The 16,271-nt window shown below is 31.5% G+C and overlaps 1 protein-coding gene across 1 annotated transcript in view; it reads right to left on the reverse strand.

The window, feature by feature from the left end:
• The window catches only part of LOC139095615 (zwei Ig domain protein zig-8-like), a 62,251-nt gene extending 45,980 nt beyond the window's left edge, over nucleotides 1-16,271 (reverse strand). The window contains exon 1 of the mRNA XM_070647003.1: nucleotides 14,787-16,271. Coding sequence (XP_070503104.1) covers nucleotides 14,787-14,853 — 67 coding nt within the window. The 5' untranslated portion in view covers nucleotides 14,854-16,271. The remainder of the gene's footprint in view (nucleotides 1-14,786) is intronic.

The following is a 16,271-nucleotide window of genomic DNA, read 5'->3' on the forward strand; positions in this document are numbered from 1 at the left end:
TGTAGTTCCAAAAATTTCTAACATGCAACTCAAAGCCCGAACATAAAAGGATAATGCTCATGAGTTTTAAGCGTTCTCAATGCTGAAGGACTGAGACCGAGATTTCTTGGAAAATATCGTTTTTGTCTCGGTCTCAATATCCGTCTAGGTCTTGGTCTCCGTCTCGAGGATTTATTGAGATCGTAACTTCAGGAAACTCTAATGAGTATGATCACAAAATTGAGCACATATGTTGATTGACTATATTCATGAACATGATAATTTAGGTGAGTATGCTAAATGTCTTGGATTGTACGTATATGTAGAAAAGGACACAAAAATCCTTAAATTTCGACTAAGAAAGTGAGTAAGTATGCTCATTGTCTGTTAGGGAAGCTTACTATTTTTAATACACAATCTACAATCTTAAACTCAGTTTCTCAAATTTAATTTCATTAAACCACATCTTCCTGGTAAAAGAAAAACATTTTACAGCTCAATAGTCTTCCAAAACTAAAATCATTCATTAGAAAATATCTGCATAATCATGTTTATTATTACTAAAAATATTTTATATTCTCCATCCATAATAATAATATTCCATCTGTTATTTTCTCACTGGGTATGGAAAGTAAGGTGAAACAAAAATGTTAATACAGGCACACGAAATAAAAACCATACTGTGCCATGTCGGAAAAGTAATGCCAGAATTCATCATCATCGCAATGGCAACAACGGTGATGAAGCAACGCATAAGCACACGATTTCCTGTAGCTTGAATTTGTTTTGCTGAATGAAAAAAGAAAACTTTTTTTTTTATTTTACTGTAATTTCATTTTTCAATTCATTACATTTTTTTTTGTGATTTTTTTCGTGAATATTTTTTATGTTGTGCAGGAATACAGATGTTGTACATGACGAAGGGAAAAAGAAAACATTAAACTTTGTTAGCTTAAAGTTGGAATGAGATGAAGGATGAATATTTTATTTTTTTGGGTAGAAGTGCCTTCAAAAAACAAGAAAAAAACGTTAAAAATAATTTGATTTTCAAATTAAACAAATTGAACGTATACGTTTATGTTGAGAAATTAAGAATGTGGAACGAAATACAGGAGACGAAACGAGGCGGCAAAGAAAAATTGAAAGTTTTACTCCTGATTTTTTTTCGTATTTCGTTTATTTAAATAAGCGAACTTTTTAATTTCTCTCTTTATTTTTAATTAGAGAAATTTATTTTCTCATATAAAATATGTACAAAATTGCTTCATTTTCTAATGAAGCTTAGGCATTTTGTTAATTTAAATTTAAATTATTGTTGAACTAAATAATCGAGCACCATACAGCTAATTTTAAGATTTTGCTTACTTTCTTGGCTGAATCGCATGAGGTTTGATAATAATGTTGGGGCAATGTAGCTTATGACGTGCTATTTGACTAAATACGAACTCTAGAATGTATTCTCAGGAATATAGAGCATTTCTAGCTAAAAATAATGAGATTCTAAATCATAAGTCAATTTTAACAGAAGATATCAAAATTTAGAGGAATTATTGGTTTAATGGAATCAAATAAATGTCTTCAAAATCATCCTACTTTCTCCAATACACCAATATAATATAATCCCGGGTTAATCCAAATACCACACATCAATCAATCGATCAAAAATTCGGCCACAGTCCTTAGCAGCCAAAAAACTGCTATTAGTAGCGAAAAAGCGGCAATGGTCAGAGGAGTGAAAAAACGGCAATGGTGGTTAGAGCGTCGGACTACCGTTCTAACGACCCGGATTCAATCCTAGGGAATGTCTAGTTGGATTCGGATGCTTTTTCCTTTTCTAGTCACACCAACTCGGTTTGTGTGATTCGCGACACACTAATTGTGGCTAGGTACGTTGCATTGATATACCCTGGTCATGCAGCGTGCCGTTGGGGAAAGCAAAACGTCCATTGGACAAAAAATACCGTCAAATCGGCCACAGGCCTGCGTGTCTCCGTTTTCGTGTCAGATGCGGTTTGAATCTAGTAACATCTCATACTCATGCTCCTGGTCTCCAAAAGACTGGGCTTCAAGAAGGCCGAAAAACTCAAAATAATGACAATTCAAAAACCGTTTCTTTTGACATCAAACTCTTTTTTTCTGTCTTACAGCTTAACTTATATTATTTTTCTTAATTTCATTTCAAGAAACAGCAAAAAGTTAAATTATATGTCTAGCTGCTAATTTAATTTGTTAATTTCATTGCCAACTTTAAATGAAAATACTTCAGAAATGATAATCAAACAAGTTTTTCTCGTTGAAGCAACTTTTTCAACATTTCATTAGAAAATCTTTTAATTCAATTAAAAAATTTCAAATTTGGCAATAATAATTTGCTTAACAATGAGACGTTTAATTAGAAAAAAGGGTTTGTTTTTAATAAATTTATCAACACAAAATTTTTGATACAGATTAAAACTTTTGGAAGTATGATTTCATTGGAACAATAATTTGAAAATCCTGTATTCATAATCCTTCTAAATTTTATTATTATTCTAATCATTTCCTGATAATTTTAATTCTTCTTGATTTTACAATTTTGAGAATTACTTTTTATTTATTAAAAGTTGGCTTCTTATTGTTAAAGCTGATTAAAATTCAGAGTATTATAAATGAGAAAAGCTCGTCAAATTCAATTTTTTTTGGACATCATTATAAAAAGTAATTTGAGACATTAATGAAATTGCTTTTCTGTGTTTTGTAAATATCCAAATTTTATTGACATAAATACTGAATCAGAAATAATGAATTGAAGGTAATATTATCTAAATGTTTTGTTGACTTTGATATTTAATTTGATTTCTTCTTTTTAGAACGTTTACTTTTTATTGAGATTCCATAAATTGGTCTCGCATTTTTTGTCACGAACGGAAAATGTCCGAAATGGATATGGCGTGAAAATGGCTGAAATCTAGAATTAGACCTGAGTCAAGTCAACATGGAGCTCAGTTGGTGCCGGATTTACGTTGATTTCTACGCCACGTGCTTTCCGGGATAATTTCAATTATATCGATTTTTATTTTCATTCTTAATTTAATTGCGAATAAATTAATGTAGGACGTAAATTTGATATGACTTTAAAAATGTTCAGTCAAATTAAATTTCAGTGTCATTCAACTCAGTCAAATGTCAAATTGTTCATATTCATTAATTTTATATTTTCAAAAATAAAAATTCATTCATTTAAATCAAAATTTAATTTATGAATAAATTTGTCAAATATCAAGATTTTTTCTCATTCTTCATCTCGTTCCCATGATAACAGAATCAGATATATATAAATTTCAACTCAAATAAAAAAGAGTCTCATAACGCTCATAAAAAGTACGGAAAAAAATCTTGATTAGAAAAATTTATTCATTAAAAATTTCCATGAAAGAAAATTGTGTGCTAAAAATGACTTTTTTCTCCTTTTTTTGTTTCTACCGCTCTCAATTTTAAATCTCAATAAAATAAACAAATTCTAACAAATTTAATTTTGAGTTTCAAATGACAAGATAAATTGAAAAGAACGAATAAGAACTTTTTGATACATGTGGAATGGATAAATTTTTAGGAATGAGGTATGGGAAATAATGAATAATGTACACTAGAGGAAAGTTTTTTGGTAGGAAAAATTGAGAAAGGATAATTGACTTAAGCGACAAAAATGAGGAAGGCTTCGCCAAGGAGCTTTTAAGGTTCCGCTTAAGCTCTTTTGTTAACATCAGATGGAAGCCGCTTTTTTTCGAGAGCCAGCTGGATGCCACACTGGATGCGTAACGGTCTCTTCTTCATTTGCGTCACTTTGAAGTGTTTTTTTTTTCAAATAGTCAAATTTTGCATTCTTATTTAATTTGATGGATTTATCGTTAGTTAAGTAGGATTCTCACAAAGTAGAGTGCTCACAAAGTAGAGCATGTTCAGTTATATAGATTGAGAATACTCATGAATGCATTCATTTAAGTGAGTTTTCTTATTGTATGTTAGGAAATTTTTAATGAATTCATTATTTTGTGTGGACAAAATTCTTTTGATTAGTCATCAATTGAACATTAACTTTCCATAAACTTGTTATAAAGTATTTTTGTCCAATCGGGTCAGTGCTGGTATGAAAGTTGCAGGATTCCTAATTTAAACTTCGTTCTTTATGTTATTTATTCAAAACTTCCAAATTAATACTTTGTACTTAATTTCTGATGTTTATAATTACTAAAAAGTAGTCATGACACTGCTTTATTTATGAATTTTAATGAATATAAAACAAAAAACAATGTTTCTGGGGCAGATTCAAAGGAAACTAAAAATACATTATTGATGGCACTTAAAAATTTCAAATTTTTCTTCATTTCAAGAAGTTTTCTTCTCAAAAATTTTTCGCATTCCTCCAAACATTCTTCCGAGTGTTTTCAAGTATCACAAGCATAGCTTAAAGTACTTTTGATTGGAAAAAGAAGATTTTTTTTGTAAATAAAGCAGCGAAATATTTTTTTTTGTCTATAGACAAAATCTCCAGCAATGTCTTAAGGAATTTTCTCGTTTATTCAGGCGTCTTCTTGTCTGCGATCGCCTTTGAAGAGATCCAAAAAAGAATTTCTAGTTGAGAATTTTGCCATAAAAAACTAGGAAAAATTGAAGAAAAGTACATTAAGTAAAGAAATAATGAAATAAAGAGGAAATAAAACTTTTCGTTTAGATTCTCATGACCTACGACTCGATAAATGTGAACTCATTTCGTATTTCATTGTTACTCAATTCCTATTTCTCACTCCTTTTCATTCCCACGGAAGCCTTATTCAGTCCCCAATCAGCTCACATTCCTTCTTTTTTTATTCTACTGAAATTCTCTCGTTATGTAGATTGGATCTGATAATTCCTTTTAATTTCTTCTTTTTCTCCCTCGTAATTTCTATGTATTTACATTTCAAATTTCATTTATGGTACTGTGACTTTTAGTTTTTCAACTAGGGGGTGTGTATATATGCTTGTTAAAAAAACAATTAAATTTGAACAGCTGAATAATCAGTTGAAGAGATTTACGATAATGGAACGACCTTGACACTGTCGTAAAATATTTTTTTATGCTCCTTTCATTTATCCATATCTGGAAATGTATGTATATTCATCGTATTACTTTAAAGCACGAAGTATTGAAGCATTTTTGTGTGGGATTCGATTGTGTGAGTTTGAAGCTCATTGTCACTTCTTGATATTGATTTTACGATATGTACTTGTGAATTGGGTTTTATTTTGAGAAATGTGGAATAAGAATGAATTTTAGATAACGAATGATTTATGCAGAAGTGAGTTTACATGCATGTGGAAGTGATAAACGAAAGTCCGACAAATTAAAGCTTATGCAGATGGCCAGCTCAAAGGTTGACATGTTCCGATATTGCCGGAGCCGTCGATGAAAGGTTGCAATATGCAGAAGGACTAACAACTCTTATGCAGACCCTGAGAGACCCCGCTAGATTCTTAATAAGTACAAATGCAGGATAATCTAACAAAGTGTCACGGTGGGGTGGGGAAAGGACCTAAAACCGAAATTCCCAGCGTTACTTAATTTCCGAACGCTCCCTAATACCAATAATAAGACTTCACCAAAGATTATCTAAAATACCATAAAATTCTAATTCTCAACATCAATATTCCATCATCAACTCGTTCAATATTTTTCCCACATTTTCTTTACAGAAAGATTATCCGTGATAATCTAGTACAATCACTTAGCAAAAGTTCGATAATCTAAACGTAATTTCAATATTTTCTTCTAAAATTATAGGTATCATAACAAGTACAATATCCTTAAGTGAAACAAGACTAAAATGACTTTTATTATGCATGAAACAAGCGTTGTCGCATAATTATCTATTGTTAACATTCTTGGCAACGTGAAATAACCATTATTAAACCCCTCCTTCAAATATAATTACAGTGATTAAGTTTCACTTTTAATCTTTCACACCATAATGAATGAGTATAGAGTCTTAAAGCCTTTTTCTAATTCCTTTTCTTCGTATCGATTTCTGACGAAAAAAAGCCAAAAAATTGTGGAAAAATTTTCCACGCTCCGCAATTGCGTTTAATGTTGCGCCAATTCCAAAACAATACACTTCCATTAGATGAAGCTTTAAATCACCCACAGGCCAGAACACCCACGCAAATTTTCCCATAACCACCGAAAATGAAAATCACGGGTTTCCAGAAACACCACTTGTAAATGTATGTGGTGGTTCTGGAATGTAGTGAATTTCATAAACACCACATGTATTTCCAAGTGGTGGATAAAATCACACGTGTGATTTTAATTACCACATACATTTGTACGTGGTGTTTCTGAAATCACGTGTGTTTCAAATCACCCACAAAATTATGTCTGTGGGTGATTTGGGAATTAATGTAATTTTTCATGAAGTACAAAATTACAAATTTCAATACAAAATTTCATTGAAATTTTAAATTTTTATTTTTTTTTTTATTTTTGTTACAAGTCTAGATTTTGAGTAAAAAATCAGAAATTAAATTTTGATTTAATAGAGTGATTCTTTGTGTGATGAGCCATTTTTACTGGTTATTTTTAAACACTTTTATGATATTGAGCTATAAGTCGAAAGTATTAAAGCATATGGATTGACATCTAATCGGGAAGCCCTCAAGTAAAAAAGTATGGCTGGATAAGTCATACGCTCCGAAAGCAAAACACTAAAGAAGCTGTTTTAAGTGGGATGGTCCTTATTCTTAAACTTATTCTCCCACGCTTGGGTGGGATCCACAAGGAAAAAGCCAGGCTCAGAAACTAGGCGGTATCGATGGAATTTATATGGATACGGTGGTATTTAGCGGTATTTGTATGGATATTTTCAGCCTGAGAAAAAAGGCAATAGAGTCAGATGAAAGGCCTTTTGTAATAACCTAGGCTCTAAGTCGGAGCATGGTACCAGTAAATAAATAAGCTTAGACATTTGGTTAATCATTCCTGTTTTATTAGTAAAGTCTCACATTCTGAATGTTACGAGAGTACGAGTTAATGAGGATAAGGCTAAGTTCCTTATAGTTGCTGCAACGAAAAGATCAAGGAAGCTTGTGGGATCGCATCTAGTTATTGATGATAAGAAATCCCAAGTGGTCAACGACTTTGTCTACTTGGGAACTATAAGTCCATAACCATTATTAGTAATAACTTTTTCGGCCTGTTTCACTAAAGTGGATTATCCTCGATTTCGGATTATCCACTTCAGTTTTTTGGAAATATCTCAAATAACTGAAGAGTTGTAATATTTTTGTTTTTAGTTTATAATAATGTGACCCAGCCGCGATAATTCTATATATTTTGAATTTTGTCCTCTCTTAAGATGTATTAATTATTCAATTTTTCAGTCAAATCTAGTAGATTTAGCGCAATATTTGCTATAAATTTGTCAATAATTGAGAACCCAAACTTCCAAATATACGAAAATATAGGTGTAAGTGTAATCTACAAGTATCACATAGCAAATCTTTAAAATCTCTCAAAATGTTTGAGATATTTCCAAAAAACTAAAGTGGATAATCCGAAATCGAGGATAATCCACTTTAGTGAAACAGACCGTTTGACATAACACTGGAGATTAAGTGAAGGATTGGCATCCCAGCTAGTACACTATTTATTTAGACATCTACTAACGTCGAGGAGAATCTCAAAACATGCCAAATTAATCATGTATAAGAAACTAATCCGCCAAGTACCGCAATGGTTCAGAGTCATGGAAACGGGATCGCAAATGGAGATTTTGAGAAGAGGTTCCTTAGAGTTATCTTTGGAACCAAGAGAGAAGGTGGCCAGTATATAATATAGGAGCAACGCAGAACTGCAGGCTGAAGTTCAGCCCATCAAAGCCTGTTCACTTTGACACTCCTTATAATAATCAAGAATAAGAATAAGAACCATCCCACTTAAAACAGCTTCTTTAGTGTTTTGCTTTCGAAGCGTATGACTTATCCAGCCATACTTTTTTACTTGAGGGCTTCCCGATTAGATGTCAATCCATATGCTTTAATACTTTCGACTTATAGCTCAATATCATAAAAGTGTTTAAAAATAACCAGTAAAAATGGCTCATCACACAAAGAATCACTCTATTAAATCAAAATTTAATTTCTGATTTTTTACTCAAAATCTAGACTTGTAACAAAAATAAAAAAAAAAATAAAAATTTAAAATTTCAATGAAATTTGTAATTTTGTACTTCATGAAAAATTACATTAATTCCCAAATCACCCACAGACATAATTTTGTGGGTGATTTGAAACACACGTGATTTCAGAAACACCACGTACAAATGTATGTGGTAATTAAAATCACACGTGTGATTTTATCCACCACTTGGAAATACATGTGGTGTTTATGAAATTCACTACATTCCAGAACCACCACATACATTTACAAGTGGTGTTTCTGGAAACCCGTGATTTTCATTTTCGGTGGTTATGGGAAAATTTGCGTGGGTGTTCTGGCCTGTGGGTGATTTAAAGCTTCATCTTCCATTATACTTGAAGTGCCTTTCAAGGTGGAAATGTTAAAACGCCTTAAAGTATATTTAATCTATAAATAAACATTTCCTAGCTAAATAAAATTCCACAAAGTCACATCATTACCAAAAAAAATAGAGAGAAAGTCATGGCAAAAAAGAATTCAAGGCATAATAACATTCACACGTATTAAGACTAAACGTAATGTAAACGGATAGAATGAGAAGAAAAAAAAGCGAGAAGCGATAGATGAAGCGATAATTTTCCAAAGTATAATCGCTATTTGCATATCAATGACTTTCAATTTGTATTCAAAAATTGAGAGGGTGATGGAGATGGAAAAAAAGCACAAGAAGCAGAGACAGAGAGTCAATGCCTATAAATTATATGTAGTCGACAAACTCGAATATGTATGAAGCAACGAGAGTTTGAACAATTTTTTACAAACAAGTTTTAATGGAAAGTGAGGTTATGTACTCCAATTTGTAGTATTTGATTGCTTGGTGTTTAGTCTGACGTGTTAATTTTGTAATTTGCTGTGCTGTATGTCAGTGGTGTCCAAATTTTATGCTGTTGGATTATTTTTTGGAAATATCATGAATCGCATGGCGTGGCTTATGATCATGGTGTGCTGTGGGAGTAGTAACGCGCAATGCAGGTGTTCACCGCCCTTTCAGCCTCTCCTACCCAAGTACATACTTCCACCTCCTCGCGGTGCATTCCTGGCTATGCCAAACCGATAAGGCGGTACGGTACTACCGGAGCAGGTAAAGTTTGAGTGTGAGGCCTGGCGAGCCCACCCTCGTTAAGCAAACGAAAGCCTCGAAACGCATAGAGTGCTGTGGGACAGTAAAAAAGTTTGGACAGCACTGCTGATTAAGGAGGTGTAGGAGTCTATAATTGAGGATGTGGAAAAAGTTTATCAATTTTTTATGAATCATCGATTGAATTGAGAACGATTTTACGTTATGTCACTGACTCCCACACGCCACTTTTGTAAAATTCTACAACACTACCCAAAAGCTACTTCACAATTCATCACTTCACTGCGGGATATATTTATATCCTTTTCAAGTCAAAAACCATAGACACCCACAGCGAAACCTTAAAAGACGTGCATCATGTTAACGACTTCTCACTCAAAAGTAATATTTGCATAAAAAAATGTTAAAAGCGCTCAATTCATGCCCTGTGTATGCACAAACTTTATTCCTATTCTGCTTCTTCTTTCGTCGAGTGTTGTAACAACCAGCACAGAAAGCACTTTAGAGATAAAAAAGTTTTCATTCTCGGGCCTTGACAATATTTTCCCAAGCATCACAACATTTTGACCTTAGTTAATTTGTTCAAGCTTTTTTTCCGTTCTTCTTATTTTTATGTCCTCCTATCTCTCGCTTCTCGTTGATGATTATACGTATCATGTGATGCTGCTGTGATACTAGAACAAAATTGTGTAATTAAGTTGACACATTTTTCTTCCGTTATCACCATTGTACGATATTTGTATATTTCCGGTAATTAATTAAATGCTTTCCCCATTTTTTGGACACTGTGAGAATATATAGAATGGGGAAAAGTAAAACGATGGGTTGAAAGCATCCTCATTTTCAAAGCAAATGTCCAAATATGCTGATACTGGACAGTGAATGAGTAAAAAAAAGGAAATAAATTTAGCTCATATTCTACAAAATTTTCTGCCTTTACTGTGGATGTGAATATGATAATTATTGTTATTATTATACATTCTTTCGCTTGTGATATCCGTGCAGCATAAAAATTCTTTTTTTTTCTCATTTTTATATAAGGTAGGGCGGCCATCTGCTGTATTTTTGCCGGGACACTGCTGTACTTTACAGTCTTGCTGCTGTGTCCCAACAAAGCCTCAAAATGTCCCGATTTTTTAAGAAGTCGAAAATTCCATACAAATTTTGTAATTTTGGACAAATTTTGAACATTTTTGTTTTGAAGGTCCGGATTCAAGGCTTGAACTTCAAGCCCAGGACTGAAAATATTTTTATCGGAATTTCAAATATTTTATGCACTTTTTTGCAAGTTTTCTAGCATAATTTACTAGTTTGTTGTATAAAAAGACTCAAAACACCCCAAAATTACCCCAATAGTGCCAAACTTTTAATTGTCCCGATATTTTTTCCAATAGTGTCCCGATATTTTGCGAAAATCCTCTGGCCACCCTAATATAAGCATATATAGAATTTTTTTTCTCTCATTGTAGCGCATAATTAATTATAATGATGATGGGGTAAAGTTAAACATGAACGCAAAATACAAAAGAATATATACTTTTTTTTTCCTATACCAACAGATACAATGGCACTGTGATGTACACATTTTATGCCATAAACACGATTACGGTTCGTGAAGAATATAATTCTGTTTTATATGGGGTAACAAAAATATTTATACATATATTTTATACACATTAAATGAAGCAAAGCGCTGGTGTCTGGTAGTGTAAATTGAAAGAGTTCTAGATATGATGAGAGGGAGGCGGTTTGTGGAATTATGAAGCTCATCGGCATATAAAAAAACGCTGCAATTGCTCATAAAAGTAATGAGTGCTCTCTTTGCAATGAATTTACGATGTGATTAGATTATGCTTCTTTTTTTTGAGTGCCAGATTCAACTTATCTACATTTCGGAGTGGATTTGCACTCATCATATTATTTGTGGGCTTTATGAGAGTTTTGTGGAACTTTTCACTTATGAGCTCGTTATGAGATTAGTTTTTCATGTTTAATGGAGTAATAGGTTACTAACTTTTTGGCAAATGTTTGCTCTTTTGGAAGCTGTGACGATCAAAAGCATTTTAGTCATTCCATATTCAGCCATAGAAGCTTAATTGAATGCACAATGTCGAATTTTGATTACTAAATTGCAGTTTGCAATTTGAAATGTACATAAAGGTCTATATGAAGGAATAATATCTTTGCTCTAACCATAGCCTGCAGATTAGTTCAGGAACAAACATTTGCATGTCTCAAACTCATAAAAAAAAGTTTTACTTATCATGAATTTTTGAACTTTCATGATCAAAATTCATAAGCCCCTCTTCTTCATTTCAATCATTAGCCTTAGAACATCAAAAAAATATTTTTGTATGATAAAACTCATTTTCAAAATTACTACCTAAATGCACCTTCCATCCATGAATTCTCATGTTGCTCATGACCGGTTTATTGTTGTTGTTTTTACAATGATTACATCTGTTTGTTTACTTTTTACCTTGTTTATGTTTTCATTAAAGCTTTCGGCAACATTCATGTTGTGTTTGGTTTATTTTGAAACTTAATTAAATTCATATGAAAATTTAGGGGGAGATCCAAATATAAACTTAGATGTTGGAATTGTGTAAAAGCTTCTGGGAACACTTTTCGAGCCTATTTTGTCTCAAATTTGATGAAGATTTCTGTCAAGTTCCAAATAAAGACAATTTTGGACAGAAATGTGTAACCTGTGGGCCGCGGTACAATAGTCTGTCATCCAAAATGATTGAAAATGCCAAGAATCGAGGCTTGCAACTAAAATGTCCCCCGAATAATAAAAGGTTGCCCACCCCTGCTTTTAAAATATGAAATTTATGAGACGAGTGCTTACAGAGACATATGTCAAATCTTTCAAGATGTTTTCAATAAAGTTGAATAATCTCATCACTTTTTCTCCCACAGCTGAAGCTATTGTCTGCATAGAATCTCAATGAAAGCTTCAAGTTACTCAAAAAATGATTGATATTGTCAAAATTTACATCAGTTCAATGAATCAACAACGTTCATATTCCAAAAATATATATTAATACCAAATATTTTTAAATGTGATATTTTTTTGGAACTCCACATGTTGTGATGTATAAACCATAAATTCCCATGTGCATCGGTTAAAGTATGTGATAAAATTTATCAGTTTTTTTTTATTATGACAGATTTTTATGTTAAAAATTTCCAATAAATGCCATATTTATCAAGATACAGACCAACAATTGTCATACTTTTTACTACAACTGATAATTTTGTTGACGTAGCTGTCGAAGCTATTTCTGAATATTTTGATGGATGCGCAAAGTAAAATGTTTTTTTATGCATTTATTAACTTTTTTTTGTGACAATTTTCTGCCATCTGTATCGATTTTCTGTGCATTGATAAAAACTATTTGTTCAGCACATTTGTGAGCAATAAGCGCCGAAAAAATTAATTTTCTCCGTTTTTACAGCCTTGAATAGTATTTTACGAGCTTGAAACAGCACAACACCATATTTATTTTGAGCATAAATTTTACTTAGCTTTTTTTAACCGATTTCTTGTTCATTAAGCTCAACGGATTAATTTATTTATTCATAAAAAGTTCACAAAAGCATGTTGTTGTTAGATTTTAACTGAGCTTCCTAAATGAGTTTACTTTTTGATTACTTAATCGATTTTTGCTTTCTTATTATTCCTCATTATGTTCATTTATCATAAAATCTATATCGTAAAAATTTTTCATAGTTTTCAAAATGTTTATTATAAATTTACTTTCATCAAATTTAATTTCAACAAATAGATAAGATGTTTACGACTGAGGCTATAAATTTTGTGTGCTTAATGACTTTTAATTTGTAAAATTGATATCAATAGTTAAGGGAATTAAAAATTTAATTGTTTTATATTTCATGATCGGCACGAAAATGCGAATTTTGTTTTTAGGCTGCAAAAATTGAACAGAACTAGCCGACAGGGTATCGTAAGACTATATTTACGTCCCGAGTGGACAAAAGATCATTTAAACTAATCATTAACTAAACATTGACTTGTCTTTAACTAATTACAACGTATTTTTGTCCACTAGTGCGTCATGCTGTTTACTCGGCGATGTATCGGTGTCCTAGTGATAATTCTTATATATAATACTTGAAGAGCCTAGTCTTTTGAGCAGGAGGTACAGCAATGATTAATCTGTTGTACCACAACTTTAGAGCTACAGTTTATAGTGGGATCCGAATCATTTGCACTTTTATAAATAAGAGCCGTTCACTTATTACGAATTACAAAAAATTGATTTTTTGACCATTCCCCTTCCGTAACAAAATCTCTATTCCACGTTATGCATAAAAGTGTAACGAAATAAGTGAAAGATTCTTAACCACTGCGTAGTTTTCAATCTACCTTCAATTTTGAATAGATTATTGAAATTTTCATTAATTAGCCTATCGTTACAAACCAAATAAGCAGACATTGTACTTAAAAGGTCAGCTGTTAGCTGTCCAAAAGTATAATTGTCAATTTAAACATCTAATTTAGTTAGTTAATTAGGCTGATTAATTAATAAATAAAAACTTCACTGTAATTGACAACATTTTTCAATTAAAATCAATTTTTATAATTTCGAGAAAAAATTCCTCAAATGAGAATTGCGACTTAACAATCAATTTTTTCGTGGAAAAGTTTACAATTGTCAAAAGTTGTTGCTAAATGATATAATGAAAAGTATGACAAATGACAGACGCTCCATGCATTAACGTGATAACATTTTCGTTGGAATTTAAAAAGTCTGAATATTCTCGTTTTTGAAAGCTTTACATGAACAATGTTTACAGCAGTCACATTGGATTAAGTCGATTCCTAGAAAGTTTTTTCATTGCAATGTCAAATGCATAAATATCAACCTGAATGTAGAGATTAAAACTACTTTGTTTCAATTCAAAAATCACATCTGAATGGTTTTTTAGATAACATAGAAGTGATTTTTCACAAGAATTCTAAGAATCCATTAAAAGCTCATATTTCGAGTTATTTTGAACTTGTATACAATCCTTTTATCTTGTTACATTCAAAACAAAACAATTCTATTTTTAAAGCACAAAAAGATTATCGAATTTTATCCCAATTTGTTATTGTTGCTTTCTGTGGAACAAAAAGGGATGCCTATGAATGTAACAATACAACAGATTAAAATATAAACTCAATAATCACATAGAAAATGTTTAGAAGTTTTTTATCTAATTTTCCCATCAAAAAAGCTTCATGAAATTTCAAACAAACCACAAAAAAATCGACATTAAAGATATTTTAAAGTTCGTGTAGCTTCATTCAACACCTTCACAATGGTATTTTTTATATCATACTCTACAATTTAATTTCGAAAAATTTTTGTGAATGAATGAACGGAGCAAACCTTCAATTTAACGTAATATAATAGAAGGAAATGCTGTATTTGATAATAAAAGAATGGATGGAATACGAAGAAGGTATTCAAGCGCATATTCCATTTATGTTCATCTATTACTCACCTAGAAAATTGAAGAGACATACGAACGTATAAATCCAATAAACGGGTTTTAATCCAAGCTCCTTCATTATATCGTCTGTTGTTGAATTATTGTTTATATGCTATATGATTATTATTATTATGTTGTTGTCTAGCTATTGCACCGCAATGTTTCCTGCAATTTGCTTGTTTTTGTGTTTATTTGCTGAATTTTTTTGTTTTTTTTTTAAAAAAAAGTTTTTTGTGATTGTTTGCAGCAAAACTAGATTTGATTATAATGAAATTCTCATTATATTAAATTCCTGCACACTTTTTGTTCTCCGCACTAAAAATTTATTTTCGACACAAAATTTTTTAACATTTTTTTTTCACTCAATGAGTTTTCGAGAAATCACTGCCAAATTATATTCGAGCATTTTTTGTACTCGATTCACATAGAGGAGCAGCAGCACATTGAAAATTTATTTTTCTTTAACTCGGTCAATTTCCTCAATTTATGAATTTTCAATATTTTTTCACGTATATATGTTGAAAAATTCTATTATTTATTTATATCTTCATTCAGCCACTCGTTAACAATGGCTTTTTCTGCTTTTAAATAAATGAATATAGTCAATAGGAATCGTACAAGCTAGGCTTTCACATTATGCATGAGGAGACAGTATGTATATCTATTGTTTCAATTCATTTTTCGCCACATATATTTTGTTATATTTTCTGTGCCTTCCGCTTATTTGCTATTTATCATCTGTACGATGAATATGCTGCTTCTCGCTACGACTACGATGGATGTGCATAAAAATTCAACTTTTTTTTTTGTTTTTATTATTTAGCACTTGCTTTATTTACACAATATGGATATTATTTTATCAAAAGTGAGTTTTTCTGAATGGATTTTGTAAGAATCACATATGTCTACATACATATTTATCCACAGAATGAACAACGAGTGAATGAGAATTGAGACACAAAACACACACACAAAACAAAAACCGGCTATTGTGCATTCATATTTTTGTAGAAGGGATGTATCACCATCGTTTATAAATACATGTAAATAGGATGAATTGTGTTCAGCTTAGGGATATTTTTTGTCGACGTATATTTAATGTTAAAATGGGAAAACAATTCCATTAAGTGTTTTAGACACACAGATTCAGGTGAATTTTTCTCTTCCTCATTTATCTATCTTTCCCCCACCAAAATGTATTCTGTATGCTCCCTTGCGTATGCTTTTGCCTTATTTATTGTGGCAGATAACACACAACAAAAAATATTCACAATTATAAAATACCACACACAAGTTATGAATGAGGAATCTTATATACAATACACAGATTCACCACAAATTGCTTCTTTTTCCTATTCCCATGAGAAATTTGCTTTCTTTATTTCTAACTCATTTCATTTTTCATCCACTAGCAATTAATTTTCTCTTGATTTATAAAATATTTCCAGAAAAAATTCTTTTTTTAATGCGAGCGAAATTTTAAAAACGTTCCGTTTA

This window comes from Chironomus tepperi, unplaced genomic scaffold (genome assembly GCF_022539635.2).
Source record: "Chironomus tepperi strain 1889 unplaced genomic scaffold, CSIRO-AGI_Ctep_v1 contig_367, whole genome shotgun sequence".
NCBI classification, from domain to species: domain Eukaryota; kingdom Metazoa; phylum Arthropoda; class Insecta; order Diptera; family Chironomidae; genus Chironomus; species Chironomus tepperi.